Source organism: Lithobates pipiens, unplaced genomic scaffold (genome assembly GCF_037356315.1).
Source record: "Lithobates pipiens isolate NorthernLeopardFrog02 unplaced genomic scaffold, aLitPip1_a1.2 Scaffold_19, whole genome shotgun sequence".
Taxonomy (NCBI): domain Eukaryota; kingdom Metazoa; phylum Chordata; class Amphibia; order Anura; family Ranidae; genus Lithobates; species Lithobates pipiens.
The window spans coordinates 278469676-278496725 of NW_027507764.1; the positions used below are offsets into that span (position 1 = coordinate 278469676).

The 27050-nt window shown below is 42.6% G+C and overlaps 1 protein-coding gene across 6 annotated transcripts in view; it reads right to left on the bottom strand.

Moving 5' to 3' along the window:
* Positions 1-27050, bottom strand: part of MARCHF6 (membrane associated ring-CH-type finger 6) — a 1566402-nt gene that overhangs the window by 1429365 nt on the left and 109987 nt on the right. For all 6 annotated transcript variants that reach the window (XM_077491957.1, XM_077491954.1, XM_077491953.1 and 3 more), the window contains one exon: positions 516-659. In XM_077491957.1, coding sequence (XP_077348083.1) covers positions 516-659 — 144 coding nt within the window. The remainder of the gene's footprint in view (positions 1-515; positions 660-27050) is intronic.

Here is a 27050-nt window from a genome sequence, read left to right on the forward strand (position 1 = left end):
TCAAAAAAGTTAATTTTTTTCCCCAAAAAAAGTGCACTTGTAAGACCTCTGCGCAAATACGGTGTGACAAAAAGTACTGCTATGACCACCATTTTATTCTCTAGGGTGTTAGAACAAAAAATGTATAATGTTTGGGGTTTCTAAGTAATCTTCTAGCAAAAATAATTGTTTTTAACTTGTAAACACCGAGTCTGAAAAAGAGGCCTGGTCTTTAAGTGGTTTAAGTGGGGGTCTTTCAGGGATGCCAGACTAGTAACATCACTAGTAGAAGATACAGGCTGCTTTTCTAATTTGAAGGAAGCGTGCCCATGGTTTCTCAAACAAAATTAATCCACCAAAGCTCTGTGAACCTCTTCTTCAGATACAGCCACAGTAACAGGAGGCCACTTCAGCCGCAGGTATGTCTGATAAAGGTTCTGGAGGGGAAGGCATTAAAGAATGCTTACAACATGATAAAGGTTATATATATAGCATAACGTATGATTTACAAATGTATGGCTATATCTCATACTTACATGCTGTAAGTGGTACAACTCCCAGCCAGGCAAAGGCCACTAACGTATAGTGAAACCAATATCTAATTGCAGTGCCAATACTTGTAATAAGGCCAGCACAGATGTCCTGTATTGGAAGCCGGGAAGGCATGTCTGGAGAATAAACTAAAAGACAAACAGAGTTAAGAAAAAGGAGTTACACAAAAATGGCCTAGAGCAGGGGTCTCCAAACTCTTTAAACAAAGAGCCAGATTAATGTCCTTCATACTTTAGGAGGGGGCAGACACTAGCCAGCGGGAATAGAATTTTTTTTTCTGCCATCAGTGAGCGTAAACAGTGCCCCATTGTTGGTGTCAGTAGGCAGAATAGTGTCTAGTGTCACTGGGAGGAATAATGCCCCAAGGGTCAGATAAAGGCAAGCAAAGGGCCACAATTTGGAGACCACTGGCCTAGAGCAAAATGTATATACATAAAACTAAATTATAACATTACACAGAGATCAACACACATTTTGCAAAATTATTACTGAATATAAGAATACAATTTGTTAATATTAACATTTCCTTGGCAATTAACTTATGAACAGAGGTCACTGAAGTTTAACTGTCAAAAGCAAATTTAGCAGATTCACGCAAAACAATAATCACCTCAGCTCCAGCAATGCAGCATTCCCGAGCTCTCAGCCCTGAACAAATTCAACAATGCCGAACCAGACTGCACAGCATCCCCAACCAGCGATTGAGACTCTGAAGCCGGCCGGGAATGCTGTCACTCCTGAGCATGAGCAGGAGTTCAGTCTGGTTCGGCGCTGTTGAATTTGTTCAGTGAGCTGTGCGTTCATGCCTCGCTGTGCAGGGGTGGACAAAATCTCACTCTATGAAGTTTCAGGCATTTCCACCAATCACCATAATACTCATAGAGCACAAGATCACATTCAAATGGGGGTTCCCTTTGAAGCCATTAGCCACATACCAGAATAATCATATTTCTATTTTAACTCCCAAAGATAGGATCAAACAGATGCACAACTGGGGTATAATCTCTATCGATCCACCCAAGACTCCCACTGATAAGACATCTTCTAAAATTACTAGACATGTGCATTCGTTTTCGTCCGAATGCATTTCCGTCCAAATTTCAGCTATTTTCGTTTTCCTTTTGACAAACAATAACGAAAGCACAGAATCCGAAAAACAAAAGATCCGACATAAATAAATGCTTTATTTTCGTTTTCATTGTTACAACAGTTCGATATAGAATAGGAGATTCAACGTGACTCTGACAATAACAATCTGTGTCTATAGAACCTGTGGCCGAATGTGCCTAACCTTACCTCTATTAGTCCAAGATTATATAGAGAAAATATTCGACAGAGAAAAAAAGATTTGACAGAGAGAAAAGATTCTGCAAGTTACTGTCCTAAAAAGTGTTTGAGGACCCGGGTCCTGCCCCAGGGGACATGTATCAATGCAAAAAAAAGTTTTAAAAAACGGCCGGTTTTTCGGGAGCAGTGATTTTAATAATGATTAAAGTGAAACAATAAAAGTGTAATATTCCTTTAAATTTCGTAGGGGGGGGGGGGGGTGTCTATAGTATGCTTGTGAAGGGGTGCATGTTTCTGGTGCTTAGAACTGTCCCTGCACAAAGTGTCATTTATGCAGGAAAAAAAAGTCCTTTAAAATCACTCGCAGCTATTATGAATTGTCGGCTCCGTAATACAGAGAATACTCATTGACAGTCATTGATAAAATAAATAAATAAAAAAAGCGTGGGGGTCCCCCAAATTCAATTACCAGGCCCTTCAGGTCTGGTATGGATATTAAGGGGAACCCGGATTCAAATAAAAAACAAAATTTGACATGGGGTTCCCCCTAAATATCCATACCAGACCCTTTAACCGAGCACGCAACCTGGCAGGCCGCAGGAAAAGAGGGGGGGGACGAGAGAGCGCCCCCCCTCCCTTCTGAACCATACCAGGCCACATGCCCTCAACATTGGGAGGATGCTTTGGGGGTCTGTGACCCCTCAAAGCACCTTGTCCCCATGTTGATGAGGACAAGGGCCTCATCCCTACAACCCTGGCCGGTGGTTGTGAGGGTCTGCGGGCGGGGGGGCTTATCAGAATCTGGAAGCCCCCTTTAACAAGGGGACCCCCAGATCCCGCCCCCCCGTTTGTGAAATGGTAGGGGTACTTTTGTACCCCCTTACCATTTCAAAGAAAGTGTAAAAAATAGTTAAATAAGACAAACACACTTTTGAAAAATTCCTTTATTAAGAAAAAAAAAAAAAAAAAAAAAAAAAAGGATTCCAGCGGTGGTAATCCACTCTTGCTATCCAGCGACAGACGATCATCTCTCCGGGGTCCAGCGATGGCTCATCTGATCCAGCGCAGCGAATCCATCCTTCTGTCTCCACTGAGGAGACACTACAGGGATTCCGGCGGCCTGACGTTTGTTATATGCGGTGGGCGGGGCCATCCGTCACCTGACCCCGCCCCCTCTGACGCAAGGGGAAACCCGGGCTTCCCCGTGACATATGGGTGACCCCGCCCCCTCTGATTTAACGGAAACCTGCCTGTGTTACATCAGAGGTTTGCGGGGTCACGGGAAACCCCGGGTTTCCCCTTGCGTCAGAGGGGGGGGAGTCAGGTGACGGGTGGCCCCGCCCTCCGCATATAACGTCAGGCCGTCGGAATCCCTGCGGTGTCTCCTCAGTGGAGACAGAAGATGGATGGATTCGCTGCGCTGGATCAGATGAGCCATTGCTGGACCCCGGAGAGATGATCGTCTGTCGCTGGGTAGCAAGAGTGGATTACCACCGCTGGAATCTTTTTTTTATTTTTTTTTATTTTTAATAAAAGGAATTTTTCAAAAGTGTGTTTGTCTTAGTTAACTATTTTTTACACTTTCTTTGTGAAATGGTAGGGGTACTTTTGTACCCCCTTACCATTTCAAACAGGGGGGCGGGATCTGGGGGTCCCCTTGTTAAAGGGGGCTTCCAGATTCTGATAAGCCCCCCGCCCGCAGACCCTCACAACCACCGGCCAGGGTTGTGGGGATGAGGCCCTAGTTCTCATCAACATGGGGACAATGTGCTTTGAGGGGGTCATAGACCCCCAAAGCATCCTCCCCATGTTTAGGGCATGTGGCCCGGTACGGTTCAAGAGGGAGGGGGGGCCGCTCTCTCGCCCCCCCCTCTTTTCCTGCGGACTGCCAGGTTGCGTGCTCAGATAAAGGGTCTGGTATGGATTTTTAGGGGGACCCCCACGTCAATTTTTTTTAATTTGACACGGGGTTCCCCTTAATATCCATACCAGACCTGAAGGGCCTGGTAATTGAATTTGGGGGACCCCCACGCTTTTTTTTTAATTTTTTTTTTTTTATCAATGTCTTTCAATGAGTGTTCTCTGTATTACGGAGCCGACAATTCATAATAGCTGCAAGTGATTTTAAAGGACTTTTTTTCCTGCATAAATGACACTTTGTGCAGGGACAGTTCTAAGCACCAGAAACATGCGCCCCTTCACAGGCATACTAGACAGCCCCCCTACGAAAATTAAAGGAATATTACACTTTTATTGTTTCACTTTAATCATTATTAAAATCACTGCTCCCGAAAAAACGGCCGTTTTTAAAACTTTTTTGCATTGATACATGTCCCATGGGGCAGGTCCCGGGTCCCCAAACACTTTTTAGGACAGTAACTTGCATATTAGCATTTAAAATTAGCACTTTAGATTTTGAACGTTGGAGTCCCATAGACTTTAATAGGGTTCTAAAGTTCACACGAAGTATGCTACATACTAGCTCCGTCGAATCTTCTTTATACATTCGACAGACACCATAAGCCTTCAAAGACAGATTCGACCGTAATTCATGTGGATTTTTGGACGAATGCAATTTTTGAACGAAAAATTAAATAAATAAAAACGGATTTCGGGAGTAACTAAATAAATACATTTTTCAGACGAAAACTAAATTCCGAAATGAAATATTTTACTCTGCACATGTCTAAAAATTACCAACAAGTAGGCTACACGGGACACATTCTAGTTTTCTTTTGTCCCTACAGCCCACAAACCTACCATGGAAATGAATGCCTTTTGCTGGATATTACATTTTTAAGTTTGTGGAGGAGCAGCTGCCATGTTGGTGAACTCTCCTCGCCCCACTGCTATAGTGTGCAAAGCACACAGCATTTGTTCAGTTGTTCTTTTTGTATCTTTGCCATTTTTGTACTTGTACTGTTTAGAATTAGATTTGCATATCTTATATATGAAGTCCATAATTATTCTGTGGACACTAACCTTTTCATATTTTAACAGTTTGCAAACACTGTATTTGTACCTTTGGTTCTTTTAGATCATGCAGTGCACCCTTCAAATCTAACAAAACCACATATTTTATTTGTGCCATTCTGACATCTTCATACTTTGTAGCTATGTCACTTAAAATTACATCTCTGAATGCTAAGGGTTTAAGTAGCTCATTCAAACACCCCCTCCTATGGCACAAAGCTATCACTCAACATACTATGTGTTCAAGAAACAAAATTTCTCTTCGCTCAAGCCACCTCACTGCAGTCACAAACTCTTCCCTCACATTTATATCAATCTCAAGCTAATAAAAAGGTGAGTTGTTACGAATGCAGTCCGTTCTTCGGTATTTCGGTATCCTTTAACGCATGTAGAACAAGACCCCTTTGGCAGGTTAATAATACTGTCTGCTTCCTTTAACAATAGGTCTCTGATAATGGTTAATATCTATGCACCAAATTCCCATCAAAAATCCTTCTAAAAAACGGTCATGCAAAAGATTAAACTCTATCCCTGGGACCAAATTTGTGTGGCAACTAAAACAAATTAGTTGGTCTTTCACTAGACACCTCCAGCTCAAAGAGAAGGAGGTCTATGGCCCTCTCCTCCCTTTTACTGTTAGAAGACTTTTACGATCCTTGGAGATGTCAACATGGCACTCCAACTCTCAGAAAACCTTTTCAAAGATCAACCTGTTCCTGACCACTAAAGTACTGCTGCAACACATCTCCGATTCCTCCATCTGAGTGATTTTGTGGTTTGACCACGTACCTGTATCCATTATTCATCATCCTTTCATTGACTTCCTCCAGCACAACCCCTAAAATGTAGCACTTAAATCCCTCTCTGCTCAGAGCCAAGATTAGGGAACAGGTCGGGTCAACAATTAACCATCTCTGGAATGCGCTCAAACCAACACTACTGAAACTGGGGGCCCAGGAGAAGAAGCAGCATAACTCAACCATTAATACATTCCTAGAGAACATAAGAGCCTTAAAAAGTGTAACAAACTAGCCCCTTCAGATCCTGTCCTCACTGAACTTCGCAAACTCCGGACGGAATTCAGTTCTTATTTACAAAATGGTTTCGATGTTTACTTGAAAAAGCTTAGACTCACAAGGTACCAGCGTAACAAGTGGGTAGAGTCCTGGCACAATAAAAAATGCAGAGCGGCACAGTCCAAAATTCCATAACTTTTGGACCCTCTGGGTTCCGGACTCAACAACCCAAAGAACATCGCTAACTGTTTTGGATCCTTTTATTCCAAACTATATATATAAAAAAAAAAAAAAATAAATAAAAGAAAAAACATACACCTCCCCGTTACTGACCCTAAATCTATATAATCATTAATGCAAGCTTTCTCACTCCCCATTGCATCTCCCCTCTGACTACCATGCAATTAGAAGTCCTTGGGGCCGCTCCCTTTACATAAAGCCCCAGGCACCGATGGATTCAGCAATGAATACTAAAAAAAAACTACCACAAGCAACTTGTACCCAATCTATGTAACTCTCTCAATAGATTTTTAGCTACTGGCAATATCTCATCTGAATCACTTGAAGCAGTCATCACCACCATTCAAAAACCAGGCAAATCTCCTCATGATCCTGCCAATTACCACCCCTTCCCCTCCTTAATAAAGACCTTAAAATTATACGCCAAATTACCATCGACCTGTCTTGCTCAGCATACGGTATGGCCCACCTTATACATACAGACCATGTGGGCTTCATTCCTCACCGCCAGGCCTTGACAGAACTAGCCGTTTTGTTGCCCTTGTTCAGAGGGCCGAACACTGTCAAACACCTTCTCTGCTGATCTCACTTGAAGCAGAGTAGGCGTTTGATAGGGTACACTTGGATTATCTGGGAGGCAGTCTTGAGAAAAGCTGGCATCAAAAGGTAATCTTCTACAAGCCATACTGGGTCTTTACCTCCAGTGCTAAGGTATGGACACAGGCATCCTCTCCGATTCTTTTTGTTTACAAACATTTTATATGAAAAAATAAGTATCAGTACAGTTTGGTATTATAATACAAACATAACCTTGGATGTATAACATATAAAAATATAATATATGTATCAAATGCTTACACGTAAGAGGTACAAATCAGAAAAATTTAGATATAAGGCACATAGGTAGTGTCAGGTGACTACAGAACACTTATACGTGTGTGATAGAAGGAAAAGGGTTTCAAAATCAAGCGATAAATCATGATATCAGCAAAGAGTTCCCAAGGTTTCCATTTTTTTCATAAGTGGTCATAGTGTCAAATAGTTTATGATGGATGTGTTCTGAAAGCTTTATAGAAAGCATGTGGTTCATAATTAGAGACCATGGTACCGTAGGAGAATGCCAATTATAGGCTATAGCCCAGTGTATGGCACTAAATAGGGAATGGATAAGTCTGGCTTGTGCTATTGGAATATCTGGGATTGGGAAGAACAGGAGGCACAATTTGGGTGTCAGCACAATTTTCTTCCTGTATTTGTTATATTTTACTTTGAGCAAGTTGCCAGGTAGGACTAAACTGTGTGCAATCCCAAAAGGTGTGTATAAGAGAACCCTGAGCCTGGCAACCTCTAAAGCACAAGGAAGAAATTGATGGATAGAATGAGTTTATTCTATCTGGGGTAAAATACCATCTGTAGTGTAATATTATTGCCGATTCACTGATGGAAGCTGTTTTAGTGCATTTACGAAGATTATTGAAAATTATATCCCAATGTTCTAAATCAAAGGACTCATTCAAATCAGACTCCCATTGAGACATTTGACGTGTTTTGTCAGATATGTTATGTTCGTTGAGTTTTTTTTGTAGATCCTGGATATTAGTCCCATGTCTCGAGGTGAGGAAATACACATTTGCTCAAATACCGTGAAGGGTGTTTGAAGAGTAAGGGAGAAGTTTTTTTGCTAAAATTTTTTATAGTATTATAATTTGTGCGTTCAGAATCTGTAAGATTATGTTCTGATTGGAGATCTGAGAATTAATAAAAAGTATTATTTTTAGTGAGAGATTTCAGATTAGTAAATTTGATGGATTGCCCTGTAGTGTAAGGATTTGTGTGACTATTAAAAGAGGGGAACAGAGGGTCCCCCAGGAAAGAGGCAAGAGGGGGAATGTCCGATGAGATGTTGAATTTATTTTATTGTCTATGCCATAATAAAAGGGTTTGAAGTACCATTTTATTAATATGGCCAATCCTTTGAGTTTTAATTGCTTTAGACCATAAAAGGCTCTGTAGGTGGTAAGATAAAACGGATTGTTCCTCAAACATTAACTAGGGTATATGGAAAGAAGTTGCATACCACTGGGCGAGTTGGGTGTACCTCGCTGAAAGGTAATATATCCATAATTTCGGGATACCCAGCCCCCCCAGCGGGAGATTGTTCCATATAAACTTATTTATATCTCTCTGCATTGAGTCTATAGTATTTTTAGGAATCAGTAAGGGAAGAGCTCTGAAAAAGAACAAGAGTTTTGGCAATATAACCATCTTAGATGCAGCTATTCTTCCCATAAATGTGACATGATACGATGACCATGAATTAAGTAGGTTTCTAATGTTTTGGATTAGTTTAGGGTAGTTGGAGTGATAAAGGGAATTATATGATGGGGCGATATGAATGCCTAAATATCTAAATGAGTCCATACACCATTGGAAAGGAAATTTTTCTTTCAGTATGGCAGTTAGATTTGGAGGACAATTAATAGGGAGAGCTGAGCATTTAGATAAGTTTATACTCAATCCTGATAGGTCATGAAAAGTGTCTAAGGTCTGGATTAGACCTGGCAGAGAGATCAAGGGTTCAGTAAGGAACATAAGGACGTCATCTGCATATAGACTCAATTTAAATTCTTTTGACCCTTTTGTATATCCTTTAATGTTTATATTATTACGATTTGCGCATGCAAGGGGCTCAATGGCGAGGGCGAAGAGAAGAGGGGATAGTGGGCAGCCCTGTCTTGTCCCTTTATTTAGTGGAAAGAATTCTGAATTGTGGCCAGGTAATTTGATTCAACTGTGAGGCTCATGATAAAGGGCTTTGAAACTATGTAGAAACTCATTTATACCAAATCAGGAAAGAAGTGTATCTAAGTAGGACCAGCTGACACTGTCAAAAGCTTTATGTATATCTAAACAAAGTAATAGAGTAGATCTGGAATGGAGGTTAGAGTCTTGGATGATATTTGTAGCCAATCTTATGTTGTCGGTAATTTGTCTATTAGTGATAAAGCCTGATTGATCAGGGTGGATTAGGGGGGAGATGACAAAAGCTAGTCTATCTGCTAGTATTTTGCCAAATATTTTTAGGTCATTATCAATGACTGATATGGGGCGAAAATTTGGAGGAATGGTATGGTCTTTCTTAGGTTTGGGTAGTAATGACATACTCGCTAGAAGCATTTCGGAAGGAAAGTGGTTACCTTGTAGAATATGGTTAAAAAGCTGAACCAGATGGGGGATTATGATAGGAGCAAATTTTTTGTAGTAACCATCTGGACCTGGGGCAGTGGATGTTTTTAATGAATCTATTATCCTTTTTACTTCTTCTTCGGTGCAAGGGGCATTTCGCTTCTCAACTTGTACGCTGGTGAGGGATGGTAAAGGTATATCATCTAGCCAGCATATTGAGGATTGCTTTGGAGAATTTTGTTGCGAGGACAAAAGTTTTTTATAAAAATTCAAAAAGATCTCCATAACTCCCTTGAGATGTGTGAAGTTTGTAGGTGTGGGGAGGTTTCACAGTTTGACTCAACTTCCTGGCAAACATAGTCGATGATGTGTTGCTATATAATAAGAATCTAGCCTTGGACCACCTAAGAGCTTTTTCTGTGTTAGATGTTAATAGAGTGTCTAGGGTTATAGGTTTTGCTTGAATTTGTTTAAGTATGTCACCCGTGGGGGGATTAATTGTATTTATGGTATAATTTGTCTAAATCTCTGGTTATAGTTTTTTTGTCTGTTAGTTTTGCTCTATTTAAAGTGGAAGCCAATTTGATCAAATGGCCTCTCATAACAGCCTTGTGAGCCATCCATCGTGTTGTGGGGAGAATTTCTAAGGAAGAGTTTAGTGTAAAATATTCTTCCATATTGGATGATAGCTGCTGAAGGTTCAGATGGTCTGTCAATAGGGCATCATTAATACGCCATTTGTGTGATGTGTGTGCAAGACCAATGTTAGAGGTGGTGAAAGAAGTGATCTGATGATCTGACCAGGGGCATGTGTGGATATCAGCTTTTGACGAGTTAGCTAATAGAATTGGGGTGCAGAAGATATAGTCTAATCTAGAAGAGCAGTCATGAGGGTGGGAGTAAAAGGTGTAACCCCTTATGCCAACATTGTGAGCTCTCCAAGAATCGATGAGTTGGAGGTTGTGTAGGAGGCGGTTTAAGGTTTCGGGAAATATTTTAGATGATGAAGGTACTGTTCTGCTTCTATCTAAAGACGACAGATGTGCTGCTAGATTAAAGTCCCCGCCTATAATTAAATGGGGAGAGGAATATTTGTCTAAAGTGTCAAAGAACTTTGTAAAAAATTATGCATGAGCTTCATTAGGTGCGTACACGGAAGCAATTTTAATCAAACAACCTCCTATGGAACCCTTGACTATCAAAAAGCGTCTCTCTGGGCCTTTGAAAAAGCTGTGTGCGTCTCAAACACCACAGAGTTCTTGATAAAAATGGCTGTTCCTCTAGTTTTGGAATCAAATGTGGTGTAAAAGAACTGTCTATATGCTTTATCAAAAAAGTTGGGATGCCTGTCAGCAGCAAAATGCGTCTCCTGTAGTAGAATTATGTCGGCACCAAGCCTTTTATAATGGCGAAAAGCTTTTTTTCCTTTTTGCGGAGAGTTCATGCTGTTAATGTTGTGTGAAATTACCTTAACACCCATTTAATTAGTAAGAGAAGTTTCAGGTGTGATGTATAGTGATATAGGTTAGTTGTTGAGTCAAAGGAAATGATAAAATCTAAGCACGGAAACTAAATGACCACGACAGGCACCCCAACATATAATCCTGAGACGTGTGATGGACCAGATCAGGAAGGTCATAAAGGGCCCAGTTACAGCTCTAAGCAAAAAATCTGTACTCAAATTATATTTTAGCACATAGCAACCTGCATGAGACTTGGGTATAGGATAGTCATAAATGTAAAACTGAAACATCATGATATCAAAATTGAATGGGTAACCAAAAATGTTACCCAACTTGTCAGGAAATAAAAATGATTGACCATAATATAAAATAGGGGTCAAGCTGAAAACAATAAAAGATTGACTTAAAGGGGAGGGCCACCCTGAAAAACAAAAAAATGTTAAAAATTACAAAAAATAAAAAAAAAAATAAAAAAAAAAAATAAAAAAAATATTTTTTTTTTACTTACCAGAAATGCCTGTTGCTAGGCACTTTATCCTAATCTTCCTCTTCCTCCTTCGCGGAGATCTTCTGTCTTCTCTCTTCGTCGTGGCGTCTTCTGGGTAATGAGTCGCGCTGTGTTCTGGGAACTGTGTGTTCCAGAAAACAGCGCGTCCCATTCAGAAAGCGCTGCGGGACTCGCGCATGCGCAGTAGCTGCGGGACTCGCGCATGCGCAGTAGGAAACGGGCAGTGAAGCCGTAAGGCTCCGCTGCCTGTTTCCCTTACAAGGGATGGCGGCGCCGGGACCCGAGAGCCGAGGGACGGGTCGGCCTCGGGCGGCCGACATCGCGGGCGCCCTGGACAGGTGAGTGTGTTTATTAAGTCAGCAGCTGCAGTGTTTGCAGCTGCTGACTTTTTTTTTTTTATAACCGGCCCTCCGCTTTAAGCAAAAAGATCCTTGGACTAAAATGTCCATAACTCACTCTGGGAGTCTTACTAAATTGAGCAACTGTGATCTGGATCCAGAGCACAATAATGCATGCCAAAAGATCCATACCTCAGACTCCAAAAGTGAGGTGGGGGACAAAGCAGAGGGACTAAGCACCACTCCAAATCTGATTTACTTTTTTCTTAACTGAAAAAAGGATAGCGTGCATGCGTTATGTCAGAGAAAGGCAGAAACACATTACAACAATAAAAAAAAAAAAAAAAAGAGAATTACAAAAAGAAAAAGGGGGGAGGGGGAATACATTTCAGCGTATTATACAAATGGATTATGAACCTTTTCTTGATTGAAGAGATTTGCAATAGAGGGAGGATAATAAGTTAGTGCCCTGTGATTTTGACCAGGATGGATGTGTGTGAACCCGAGACGGGTTGTAACACTAGGGAATGGCGTACCCCCAAAAATAATAGTATCAGGCTCAAAATCTGCATATAAAAAATCTGTAAAAGGGGAAAAGAAAAAGAAAAAAGGGAGAAAAAAAATAGAGAAAAAATGAAGGAATAAAGTCGCATTGTGCTTAAAAAAATCTTCATGGGTTGGCAAATCGCAGAGACGATCTCATTCTTCTTTGGTCACGTCTTGAAGAAGGGGTGGCCCACATAGGTGAAGAGAGCGGTGTAGAAGGGGGTCTATTGATAACTCCCGGGTCCAGCAGACCTAGTTTGATCAAAAGTTCTTTGCCTTCTGTGACATTTGTAACAGAGTACATGGTGCCATTGTGAGGAACTGTTAATATGAATGGAAAACCCCATCTATATCTAATATGGGCAGATTGTAGGATAGTTGTAATCTCCTTCATCTTGCGCCTTCTTTCAAGAGTGGCTTGTGAGATGTCCGGGTATATTTTAATCCTTATGCCACCCAACTCTATATTGTGCGAGTTTCTGGCGGCCCTTAAAATGTTCTCCTTAGTAATGAAGTCCTTCATACAGAGAATGATGTCACGGGGTGGCTTATCTGCAGGGGGATTAAGACGCAGAGCCCTGTGAATCCTGTCACATGTGAAGAAGGAGTGTGAGGGGGTGAGAAAACAGAAAACAGATCTGTTAGATTCTAAAATAGGAATGGTTTTCTGCTAACAGCTCAAAATCTTCTCAAATCATTATGAGCTATGGAGAGTTCATCATGTTTTGCCTCCAGCATGTCAGTGCGCCCTCCCAGAGAAGCTATCTCTTGCTGTAGTGTGCTGGTAGAAGCTTTAAGTTCAGAGTGAAATTTAAAAGCCAGCTTGTCATACATGATGGTTAAACTTGCATCCAAATCAGCTTTTATAAGCTGTGAGAGGGATTCACTTACTTGCATGGAAGAGGTTTCTCCCTGAGAGGTAACTGCTGCTACAGGTGAGGAGACATGAGGAGATACATGTGGAGAGGGCTGGGCGCCATTTTGAGACATCTTGCCTTTTACCCTGGAGCGAAGTAAAACGCTGGAAGGAGAGTGCCGAGACCGGCGACCACACGATCTGCGATTCCCAGGCATGCACGGAGGTGTCCTGCAGGGGTGATGGAGCTTTTGGGGCGGATTAGTGGTGTTTAAGCCCTGCGGATCAGCTTAATTACTCCTGGACCAGCGGAGCCATTATGGAGAGCTGCCGTCCTGCATTGCGCTGAGCATGCACCCCCCAGCATCCTCTCCTATTCATTACCCATTAGCGATGGCACCCGCCAGGGGTGCCCACTCCCACCCCTGAACTTTGCTTTAGTGATTGAACCCCTAGCCCAAGCAATACTTTCCAACACCGCCCACAAAATTGACCTGTATGCAGATGATACCATTTTACATAGGCTACTTTCATACTGGGGCATTGGGGGCGTCGGCAGTAAAGCGCAGATATTTTTAGCAACACTTTACCGTAGCTTTTGCGGAGCTTTTTGGCCGCTAGCAGCTGAAAAAGGATTAAAAGCGCTCGCAAAGTGGCGCTATGCCTGAGGTGCTGCCCATTGATTTCAATGGGCAGGGGCATGTTAGGAGCTCCTAAAGCACTGTAAAGATACAGCTTGCAGAACATTTTGTCATCCTCTAGCGTACCGTTCCCATTTGTAAGCACTCGCAGGCGCTATTTTTAAGCGCTATATCGCCTGTAAAGTGCATCAGTGTGAAAGCAGTCTTACAGACCTGCTACGTTAGCTCCCCCATTATGCCAAGTCCTGGAGGACTTTAGTGCATTTTCGATGTATAAACTAAATCATTCTAAATCATCCATGATGGGGATAGCTCTCACCTTCAATTAAAGCCAACAGCATATACAAATTTTCCCCCTTCTCCCGGGCACCCAATTCAACCATGACATACTTGCTTCTCTGTCCGCTGTTTTTTGCACACAAATTCCACCTCTCCGCTTCAGAAATCTATTAGTTCATGGCATCCATTAAAGCACCCTGGGCTGGACGCATAACTTTGGCCAAGATGTTCCTCCTACGTGTTCTTTACCTCTTTAGGACACTGGCGCTACTACCAGCTGACATAGCTAAAATTCAACACCTTCTTTCGGGCAGCTCATAAACCCCAACTAAATTCCTCCGTTAAGTATCACTACAGCTTTTGCCAGTCTTGGAGCTCCCAATATTAAATGGTATTACAAGGCAGTTTTCCGGGAGCGTGGTTTCAGCACAGCACCGACTGAGCGCTTCTTATTTTTTTTTTTTTTTTTTTTTTTTTTTTCTTAGCTACTTCAGCGAATTATTCATGAGGTCCAATCAGATTAACGTTCATATACGTTATCCTCATCTCCACATCATTGTAGCATTTATTTTCTAATTGAAATCTCAAACATAGATTTCCCCTTTTTTTTTTTTTTTTTTTTTTCCCCCTCCACATACAAAAAAGAAAAAGCTACTTTTATCCAGAGGGAAAGGTATACCAACAGAACAAAGCAAACAAAGGGAAAACATTATGTAATTCAACCCTACCATTTCTCCCCTTCTTCACTCTCTTACACCCCACCCCCCCCTCTCCCCCCACCCTCCCTCTCCCACCACCTATGCGTAGAAGATCCAACCTTCTCAGAATCTAATATGCTCTGCGTAGCTCCATGATTTTTTGAATTTTTTCCACTCATGCCATAGCTCTACTCCTGTCTGTCCCCTATCCTCCTGGCTTTCCCTTCGCCTAGTCATCTGGTAAGTCTCTTCCACAGTATTGATCCATTCCCATGTTGCTGGGCTTTCCACATTTTGCCAATTCTTTGGTATCAGTCTCTTGGCTGCATTTAAAAGATGTGGCACCAAAGAATTCTGATATTTTTTCGTTTCCTCCCTCGTACCATGAAATAGGACCACCCATGGATCCTCGGGGATTGAGATATTTGTAATTTCTCTTATATGGTATAATATTCTTTTCCAATATTCCTTTATTTTGGGGCATTTCCACCACAGGTGGGCCATTGTTCCTACTTCCCCACATCCTCTCCAACAATCCCCGGATTTACTTGGATCTATTTTATGTATTTTATCTGGGGTAGCGTACCATCTAGAAATAAGTTTATAATTCATTTCTACTGTTCTGCTATCAACTGCAGATTTATGTATAAGTTTAAAAATTTTCCTCTTAGTGCTATTATCACATAGTGTTCCCATATCCATTTCCCATTTCTGCATATAGGGTAGACTCTCCAGCTCCCCTTCCTCAGCCAGGAGCCCATACAGCTTAGAGATCGTTCCCCTGGAGTCTTCCGCTAAGCAAAGCTTCTCCAGGGGTGACCACTCCTCTTCTGTTTTTAATGGCTGCGGTAGGCTTCTGACAAAGTGAGCCAGCTGGAGATATCTCCACTCGTCTATTTTACCTAGATCCCCTTTATGTTTCATCTCGTGTAGTGTCAAAATCTTTCCCCCTTTTATAATATCCCGCACCTGTGCCTTTTCTTTCAACCAATTTCCGCTATTTATTTTTAACCCTGGCGGGAAATATTCATTTTCTTTTAATTCTAAAAGTGGCGAATTGTATTGCTTATTTAAATGCTTATAAACCCTATCCCAAACCCTAAGTGTGTTTTGTGTTAATATACTAGTGCCAATATCCAATGTCCTGTGTTTAGGCGGATTCCAAACTATTTTATTTAACTGTGTTTTACTCAGCCCATTCTCTATGTTAACCCATCTTTTTTCCTCATTATTAACTTTTACCCACTCTATTAATCTCGACAGTACGATAGCATTGTAATACTGTTGTATATCTGGTACCGCAAGTCCCCCTTTAAGTTTACTTCGCTTCAGGATATTGAAGGAGACTCTAGGCTTTTTTTTATTCCAAATGAATCCCCCTAACAGGGTCTTAATCTTCGAAAAAAAGAACTTCGGTATCTCTATGGGGATCATTTGGAATTTATAAAGAATCTTAGGAACAATGAACATCTTTAGACTAGTAATACGTCCTAACCAAGTCAAGGGTCTATTAACCAACCTATTACATTCTTTTTTAATTTCATCTAGTAATGGAACAAAATTTAATTTAAATAAATTCTCTAATGGGATTGTAAGTTTTATTCCCAAGTAATTTATCGCCTTTCGCCAGGGAAAACAGAATTTTTTTTGGAGCCCCCTTTTTTCCAGTTCGCCCGTATTGATATTAAGTACCTCTGATTTGGCTATATTAATTTTAAAATTCGAAAGTTGGCCATAATGTGCTAGAGCTTCCATTAATTTAGGCATCGTATTACTTGGCTCCCTAATATAAAATAGCACATCGTCAGCAAACGCGGCCAATTTATGCTCTTCTTGTCCTATTAAGATTCCTCTGATCCGTGGATCATTACGAATCGAGGCAAGAAGAGGTTCTAGGGATAGCACAAACAGCAGGGGTGAAAGAGGACACCCCTGCCTTGTGCCATTTTTCATCTCAAAAGGTAAAGAAAGCGTACCGTTGATCTTAATCCTAGAAATTGGGTGATAGTAAAGCGTCTTAATCCTTTGGATCATTTTGGGTCCCACGCCCATTATCTCCAGGGTTCTAAACATAAACCCCCAGTCCACCCTGTCGAAGGCCTTCTGGGCATCTATCGACAGGAGTAGACTCGGGGCCCCTCCCCCCTCACCCCTGGACATAAGGAGCAATGTTCTCACTCCATTATCCCTCCCCTCCCTTCCGGATACAAAACCCACTTGGTCTGGATGGACTAATGACTTCATTAAAATCTTCATTCTACTGGCCAAAATTTTTGCAAACAGCTTTGTATCGGCATTCAATAACGAAATAGGCCTGAAATTAGAGCACAAAGTCTCTTCTTTCCCTTCCTTCCGTAAAACCGTTATAGTAGCGGTCCTCGCCTCTTCACTCAGTTCATACTCGACCCCTAGATTATTCAGATAATTACATAGATGGGGAATTAGTAGTTTCTTGAATTTCTTGAAATAGAATACAGAAAACCCATCCGGTCCTGGACTTTTACCAGATGCTGAATCCATCAGAGCCTTATTTAATTCCTCCTCTGAGATGGGTTTCTCTAAGATTTCCATTTCTATTTCTGAAATTTTTGTCAATCGGGCTCTCTCCAAATATTCCTCTATTTTTAGTTCCTTTTCTTCAACCTTGAGTCCTATAGGCGGGTCAACTGCATATAACTTTTCATAATATCCCCTAAATATTTCCGCGATCTCACTTGTTCCATAAACCATATCCCCTTTACTTGACTGAATTTTCCCTATGTAGTTCCTGGATTTAGCCCTCTGTAGTCTTCTTGCTAAATATTTAGTGGGTTTGTTATCCCCATAGTACCTATCCCTAGCTAATTGATTAAACGTTTTTTGAGTTTCCTGTTCCATCAAGGTTCTTAATTCCTCCCGTTTGATTACTAATTTTTGAAAAATTTCCTTATCCTGATTTGGGTGTTTTTTATGTTGCTGCTCTATTCTAAATATTTCTTCTATCAATGTTTTAATTTTTTCCGATCTCTCTTTTTCTTCTAGCCCCCATTGATATCAAGATCCCCCTAATGTAGGCTTTATGGGCTTCCCATAAATTCTGACTTGAAATATGTCCGGTATTATTGATCGAAAAATATTGTTCTAATTCTTTACTGATCTTCTCCTCTCCCTCTGCATCCTGAATCAAACCTTCATTTAGCCTCCAGGTGAAGGGCTTACGCTCTCCTCCCCTTAATTGCAGCTTCATCTTAACGGGAGCATGGTCGGAGAGTGAGGCCACCCCAATCGAGGTCTCTACCACCATTTCCAGAATTCTATGGTCTACAAGGATATAGTCAATCCGGGAATACGTCCTGTGCACAGGGGAGTAGAACGTGAAATCTTTCTCATTTGGATGCTGTACTCTCCAAACGTCTATTAATTGAGAATTATGAAATTTTTGTTTTATTCTTTTTAATTGTACCTTACTAGTCCCCTGTGCCCTGGACGTACTATCCAATCCCGGATCGACACAAAAATTCAGGTCCCCCATCAAGATTACTGGCCCTCTCCCAAAATCTCTTAGTTTCCCCAGGAGGCCCTCTAAATATTTTGTAGGGTCCCTATTAGGGGCATAGATATTAATCAGTGTACATTCCGTATCTCTTAATTTACCCTTCAAAATTAGGTACCTTCCCTCCGGGTCAACCATTCTATCTTCTAAATTAAACTGTATCTTCTTTGAAAAACCAATAGCTACTCCCCTTCCTCTACTTGTTATCGCATCACCGTAGTACCACACAGGAAACTCCCTTGAATATAGCTTAATATTAGCCCTATGAGAGAAATGGGTTTCCTGTAAAAAAATTACCTCTGCTTTATAAAACCTCAATTCCTTCAATATCTTATGCCTCTTACTAGGCGAGTTTAACCCTTTGACGTTATATGACATAAAGTTTATGGCTTGCATTATTAAGATTCTAGATTACCTAATGAAAGTATCTTTCTTGCCTCCTCTACCATAGGTTTTCCTTCCCTCTCCTCCCCCTGTCCCTCCCTTCCCCTGCCCCTCCCCCTCCCTCCCCCCCATCCCTCCCCTCCACCCACCCCTCCCCCCGCCTCCTCCCACTCTGTCCCCCCACCCCCCGTCCCCCGGCCTAGATCTGGCCCTTGGCTCACCGAGTGATCCGGTAATCCCGACCCTCGATAAGTCCCATAGATTCTAGGGTACAGAACAGTTTTCGGCCTCCCCAATCCCCTCCTCCCCCCCCAAGGTATTTCCAAGGGGGGGGGGAGGGGTGGCCAGACCAGCCCCCCCCTGCTACACAGATACTTAGACATACTTTCACGTACTTCTCTCCCCTCCTCCCAGCCACCCCCTCCTCCCCCCAACACCCCCGGGTCTCCTTCTATCCAGCCTGGCAAAGCCGGTGCCTGAATACCCAAACTCTCACAGAAATCCAGCAACTCGTCTGGAAAGCGCAGCCTAGCTGTCTTGCCATCCTTAAATCCTATAAGACAGGCCGGGAACCCCCAACTATAACGAATGTTCTGCATTTTCATCAGCTCCAACAGCGGTTTCAAAAGCCGCTTTCTAGTCAAAGTCTCTGCGGCTAAGTCAGGGAAAATTTGTAGATCTGCCCCTGCATAATTTAAGATCTCTCTCCCCTTTAATTTTGACCATATCTCATCTTTGTCTTCACAGAATCTGAATTTTACGATAATGTCCCGAGGCTTATTTGATCCTCCGTTCCTTAATCTACCTACACGATGGACCCTTTCAATTTTGGGGAATCCATCCTCTCCTCTGCCCAGGAGTGGATTAAATATATTTTTGACAATCTCTCTCAGGTCTTCTTGCTTGCTTTCAGGAACTGCACGTATCCTTAGATTTTGTCTGCGATTTCTATTTTCTTGATCTTCTAATTGATACAAGATTTTCCTCTGATTCTGATTGATTAATTTAATATGGTCTTTTACTCTATTTCTAGGGCTTGCTTTTCCATATTAGACTCCACTTCTTCCACTCTGTTTAATAGGTGGCCCAGATCTCCTCGCAATAAAGCAATTTCTGATTTAATTGCGACTTCAAGATTAGATAGCATTTCTCTCAGGACTTGCTGAGTTAGAGGCAAGTCTACTCCCTGGTGCTCACCATCTCTACTCAATTCCATTTCGCTTTCGGTTGTTAGATCATCCCTTGAGTGTTCCCTACTTTTCTCCTGTTTTTTATCTTGACCCTTCTTTTTTCCTGTATTCGAGGGTATTTCTTCCGCCCCCTCTCCTTTTGGGCTTCCTCCTTGGGTCAAATATTGCTTAATTGTGCTGTCAGTTGTACTTTTTGGGGTTTTAAGGCCCCCTCTCCGCCCATTCTGTTTGGAGGATTTATTCATTTTATTGCACAAAGATTAAGGATTTTAAATTATCTCCCAATACGTGAGATGGGACCCCCACCACGTTGTGCCCTCCTTAGATAACACCTTCCACCCTCTCCTGTACTCCTAGGTTTTAAGGGGGGGTCTTTTAAGACTGCACAATTAGGGTATAGGACTCCACCGCACTTATTGAAGCGAACATACAGGATAATTTGCTTTTTAGCCGGGCCAATAAGACCAAAAGAGCACACAGAGAGAGACACACACCAGCTGAGCCCCCTAGCCCGTTTTTACCACCTCATGTCCACCTCATATCAGATCATCAGATATTGAAGATAAAGAGAAACAAAAAAAAAAAAAAAGAAACATTGAATTAGATATCCCCCTCAGCCGCCGTGTCTTATTCTTTTTAAGGTCTGAGAAGAGTTTGCACTCCATATATTTAGTATAGTCCCCCACAGTGTTGCCCAAACAGGCTGGGATTTCAATTAAAGCCTCAAGTGAGATGTCATTACCATTGCAACTTTCCACAGATCCGCACTTAGGTTTTGCATAATCACACAGCTATTTTTGGAATGCTCATTCACTCCCCTGACCCAGCACCTCTAGCAATGGCCACTCAAATACTTTTAAAACCTTCAGCACAACTGCATGATCAAAACTACAAAATCCCAAAATCATCATTGCTTATCTGCTCCACGCTGCCATTTGGTTTCGGTCTTCTCCTTCGTTTAGGGTTACGATGGTTAAGAGCCCTTCTCACCGCTATATACTAGCGGTGTCCCGAACGGCGAGGGGGGGAGAGAGAAAAGACAGCAGGGACACGGGGAGCCTGGATTATATCTTCGTCCTGCTTGTTTCCCATGCGGCTTCCAGCGGGGGGGGAGGGGGCCGGTCTCCGGAGCGGTGGCGTCTAAGATGAAGCCGGGATGGATGTTTCCTCCAGCTGGAGCCTCTCACTACTCCAGCTGTCCCTCGCACAGCACGCCATCCTCTCGCTCCGACCGGCTTCTCACTACTTCCTCCCCCAGAACCTGCGTCCTACGTCATGACGCTAGCGTGACCTGCGGCCCACATTTGGACTGAGCGCTTCTGATCAGAGCTCCATTGGATTTACAGCCTTTCTCCCTCTGGCAATTCCTTCAGAAGCCTCTGGTTCTTGCACCATCCTCAGTAAAGGGTCTGGGAGAGGCTCGGCTGCTAAACTTCCCTTCTCAGGCTCCATCAAACGCTTCCTCACCAATGACGGGGGGAGCCCCAGCACGCCAAGCAGGCAGGCCTGAGCCTGGAGAGCCAGTAGGTCTCCAGCCACCCACGTGGCCTCACCACGCTGCAGGAGCTCCCCCTGGGTTCCCCCTTTCGAATCTGATCTCATGGAGGGCCCCGGTTTCCCTGCGGGCTCTGACATGTCCTCCCTGATGAGTGGTCTAAACAGACAGGTATGTTCCAAACCCTGGAGAAATCCATCAAAAGAGAGCTCTCAACCTGGAAACCAGCAAGTGGGACATATCTGATCTCTCGGCTGTGGACACAGAAATGCCAGGACATACATGCGGAAGCCATTAAAGAACTAGAAGACAAAGTTAACCAATTGGTACTCGCCCATCATGCCACTCTATAAACTAGAGGACTTGGAAAAATAAAAATCGCAGAAACAATCTACGCATTTGAAGGTTACCAGAGGCAACCAAAGATGGTGATGTGGAAAATATAATGTGGGGCTAATAAGAAAAGAAAAGAAAAAAAGTAACACACTACCAAAAGGTTGGAGAGTGCTGCTCACCCCTGAATGATAGTTGTAAAGGAAAAAAGAACAATATCCCCTGCGGTGGGGTTTTCTGGCAGCAAAGCAATGTCTATAATAAAGGTAGGAGACTATTAAATGAAATACATTTTTTTTTTATGTTTTATTAATACATAAAAAGTATAAATGACACAGTAGTCAAAAAATGAACTCCACTGGACAATTGATTAAAAGTAAGACATAATGTAAATAGAAATTAGATGTACAAGCAAAAAAGTTTTTTCACATGAACACTGTGCAACTGTACAAACAGTGGAGATGTGACTCTGACGCGTTTCGACCCACGTTAGGGGTCTTCTTCAGAGGGGTTATCTATCATGGAGAGAAAACATTATAAGCGTATATATAGAAAATGATTTCAGTATACTGTAAATATTTAAATGTAATGTAAATATTTAGAATCCCAACATAGAATCCATAACATAACCAACATAGTTACCAATTAATGTACATCCAAATGAATAAACAAGTTTCACAGTGGAGATCCTCCTCAAAGGGTAAAAACAATGGGAACCGCTTATCTCTCTCACTACATGTGTGTACAGGGGGTAATGGCGTTACCAGTTGTCGCCATATACCAGGCAAAAAGAAGGACGGAGTCCAATGGTGCAGCTTGCGAGAGATCAAACTATTCACTCCCCTCCAGTGTGAGCCACGAGAGGGGGTTCAAGTGTCAGCAGCCAAGAGATAGGAGAGACGGACCTGCAGCAAGATTCAATGCAAATGCACAATCAGTGCTGCCTGCTCCGTGATTCAAGGAGCAGGCCCTTCGGCCAATATATATATATATATATATATATATATATATATATATATATATATATATATATATATATATATATATATATATATATATATATATATATATATATATATATCTATAAGCATTTAGCAAAAAAGGCCTAAAGTATGTGCCCGGAGGTCTGATAGTATGCATGCAAACAGGGAATATAGTATCCGGTGATATCCACACATAGAGGGAAAAAATAAAAAAATAAAAACCCCCACCGCAACTAAACCACCACAAAAACCGCAAGGTGAAAGGAAGTGTAGGTGAAAAAACAAAAAAGTGCTGTAGAGAGAATTAAGTGAAGGAAAAAGGAAGTCAGTGCGTATATCTGCAAGATGTGACCAAAGGTGCTCAAAGTAAAAAATTACCTGAGTTGATCACTATGTAAATGAGAACCCCTCAAAAATTAAAGCGAGGGGAAAAACTTAGAGGAAAAAGGAAGTGATAACAACCACCCAATCCACATGGGTCATATGAGCAACAACCCCACACGTTGAAAATTCAACTGGGCAAAAAGCCCTGATCTGTGAATAAATGTAAATAACCGTAAGTGTATTAACCTCACATGTAAAGAAAGTGTTCCCCAAATGCCAAAATATTCAAGACAACCTACCACATGTACGCTGAGCGGTCGGGAAGATTGTTTCCTATGGGAATAGGAGTAAGCATCCCTCCATGTCAGGGGGGTATATGTAGTAACCGTCGCCTAACTGCACGTGCGCCAAAGAGTCCGCCAGCGGTAGGGCCCGCCCACCTCTCGGCCTATTAGTGACCGGCGCTACATGGTCGCCATAGCTGCAGACCACGTGTAATCCCCCCCGGAGTTCCGGAAGGACATAAGCTGCCCCGTAATGACGTCAGCCCCGTCGCACCAGCGTGACGTCCGCACGTCGCGCGCACCCCCGGATTCGGCGCATGCGCTGCGAGGTGCAGCGTCCGGGGATGTTCCGGAACGCCGCCGGCAGGGAGAAGTTCCCCAGTCAGGCGGGCAGTACCTGCCCACTCGCCCATACATGGGGACATAGGGGAGGAGCCCGCGCACGCAAGGGCTCCCCCTGCCGGGAAGCCATACCAGAGGAGTCCACCCATCCCAAAACGGCGGCAATGGAACCCGGGGCACCACCTGGGGGGAGAGAGAAAGGGATACATTGTTAACTACGAAGGTGCCAGAATATATAATGTTTACCCAACAAGTACTCATAATATATAAACAATGCACATACACATAAATACAAGAAACAGTGAATGTTGCCAGTCCATAATACTGTAAAGGTGACTAGAACAAATTGTTGTTATAGCTATGAAAAAAAGAGAGAGTATATAACTAACAGGTATAATTCCAACCATATGTTAACAATATTTTCACCAAATCGTTCCCGTAATGGGGAGGGAAAAGGGGAGAGGGCAAGTGTTAAAAAAAAAAAAAAATGACGATGTCCCCGCCCATTATGGTGTCACAGTCCCAGAGGATGCTGGGACTGTGACATCATAAAGAGCGGGGACATTATCTGGTAAAGTCCCTATATAAGTCTCTGCGCGCCTGGTCCCCGTCATTGTGAGCAGAGAGAGCGACGAGGCAACATCTGAAAAGAAGAACAGAAGGCGGCGACAGAAGATCGGTGGCCCAGCAAGAAGAACCGAAGAGGGGGACAAGACCCCCGAAGTCGGAAGAAGAGGGCGGCGGCGAAGAAGAAAGCCGGGCTCCTCCGCTAGCAAAAGAGCTAGAAGAAGATAGCGGAGGAGTCCGGCGAGAAGACCCCCAAAGACGGAAGACCCCCGGAGCTGTGCAATAAACTATCTTAACCCTTGTGTGTTGTGTTTTTTTTACTTTTTTTTTTTTTTTATTTTTTTATTTTTTTACAGGTGAATGGGTAGGGGTACATTGTACCCCATACTCATTTACATAGGGTGGGGGGCCGGTATCCGGCGGACTTAGTACGCCGTATTAGTCCGCTGAAAAAGTGCCGTGTGTGGGCAAGCAGCCCGTTCGGAACGTCTGGCGGACAGTCCGGCGGGAAGTCGATAGTGTACGCGGCATTAGTCTTTCAAGTGCTACCATTGGGTGTACATATAGAGTTCTTCTCTATAATCCAGACCTCAATCTCCTGCAATATCTGGAAGGGGAAGAACCCCAGAATATCTAAGTGTGTACCCTACACTGCTCCAAAAGATCTAAGGGCCCTGCCCTTCCCAACTTCAAAACTTATTACCATGCTATTGCTCTATCAAGGTTATCTGACTGGAAACATGCAGGTAATGCCAAGCTCTGGGTCCACCTAAAATCGACCCCAAGTGGTATAGATCTTTCTACTGCTCCTCAAGAGCTTTGTCTCCCTCCACCTCTTCCCCAACTACCTCCACTTTGGATATCTGGGACATGCTTCACAAAAGATTGTCCTGGGCTTATAACTCACTTTCTACCTGGCACCATGCACCCTGGCTTCAAACTGTGAAATGCAGATGGTCCTCTACTTTTACACCATATCCTCCAAAACCATGTACCTAAACCTCTTTAGTCCATTCTAGGATCTAAAACCATTACTTCTGTGGATAAATGGAGATACACCCAACTAACACAATCTTTATTCTCTGCCTCGCCAAAGACTTGAATCCTGTAGAATCTCTGTTCAACTCAAAGGACCCTCCTCTGCACTGCGTTACCCAGTTCTATAAGGCTCTCATCTCACTACAAGGACCTCCATACCTGGAATACCTTGCTAAATCAGATTTTCAATCTTTTCTCTCGAAAAAGCAAAAAGGACAATTTTTAAACTTTCTCATACGTCTTCAATATGATCCAAAATGGTGGAAACTAACTATAAACTGCTCACCAGACAGCATTAAACACCAGCGAAACTACACAACATGTTTACTCCTAATTCCCCATTATGTTGGAGGAATTGTGGAAACGTAGCCACCCATGTCCATATCTGGCGGGACTGCCTGTCAACCCATCCTTTCTGTTCCAAAATACTTAAATTTATAAGCTGGATTACTGATCTTAACCTTCCTTTTAACCCATGGACAGTATTATTTCACTGTACCCTTGAACCATTCGGCTCATATAAACCTTCAACTTTCCCTCATCTCCTGAATGCAGCAAAGTCCCTTATAACAGCATTGTGGGGCCAGCCATTGATTCCTTCCATGAGACAATGGCTACATAAAACAGACGACATCTACCTCTTATAGGAACTTACCTTTATTTCTAAAGGCAACATTAGCCGCCACATTTGTGATGGTTTTCAAAATCTTTACGCTTTAATACTGTATTCTTTACTGTTCTAATCTACAATCTGTGAGTAACTGGGGGTGCCTATAGGGCCTGGCAGTACCATTAGTACCAAGAGTGTCATGGCATTTTGAGTCACAGGAAGAACTGGGAGTATTGTTGGATACCAATAGCATGGCTTTCTTATTATCCCCAATAGAATAGTGGGTAAAACGCCAAACCGGATTGGTGAAGCCACTCAGTGCACATCCTGCTCCATGTATGCGTTCCTTCATGAGGCAATCAAGGGCAAATATGGCTATGCGAGATTAGAGGTTGACCAATATGGGTTTTTCTCTGGCCGATGCCGATATTTAGAAATCGTGGTAGGCTGATGGCCAATATATAATGCCGATTTTTTTTTGGGCCGATATGTTAGGCCGATTTTTACTTTCTCTCTCCCACCCCCCCCCCCTTTCATCTCATAAAATCTAACAGACCCCTTTCACACTGGGGCGTTTTTCATGTGCTTTTGGGCTAAAAATAGCACCTGTAATGTGCCTGCAAAACGGCTCCCCTGCAGTCTGTGTGAAAGCCCGAGTGCTTTCACACTGAGGCGATGAGCTGGCAGGATGTTAAAAAAAAAGTCCTGCAAGCAGCACGTTTGGAGTGGTGTACATCGCTCCTCCACCACTCCTGCCCATTGAAATGAATGGGCACCACTGCTGAAGCGCACGCAATGCGATTTGGCAGCGGCCCTTCACGGGCTCATTTAATCTCTTCCTCGGCCGCTAGCTGGGTTATAAGTGCCCCACTAGCAGCCGAATAGCGCCGCTAAAATGGCAGTAAAGTGTCGCTAAAACTAGCAGCATTTTACCGCCAACGCCTGCCCGCTCCAGTGTGAAAGCAGCCTTAATTAATAAGTGACACAGCAAATTTCTTACATTTAAACATTAACCACTTACAGACCGGACCATTTTGCTGGTCAAAGACCAGACCACTTTTTGCAATTCGGCACTGTTTCGCTTTAACTGACAATTGCATGGTCGTGCGACGTGGCTCCCAAACAAAATTGATGTCCTTTTTTTCCCCACAAATAGAGCTTTCTTTTGGTGGTATTTGATCACCCCTGCGGTTTTTATTTTTTGCGCTATAAACAAAAATAGAGCGACAATTTTGAAAAAAAACGCATTATTTTTTACTTTTTGTTATAATAAATATCCCCCAAAAATATATAAAAACATTTTTTCCCTCAGTTTAGGCCGATACGTATTCTTCTACATATTTTTGGTAAAAAAATAAAACGCAATAAGCGATTGATTGGTTTGCGCAAAAGTTATAGCGCTTACA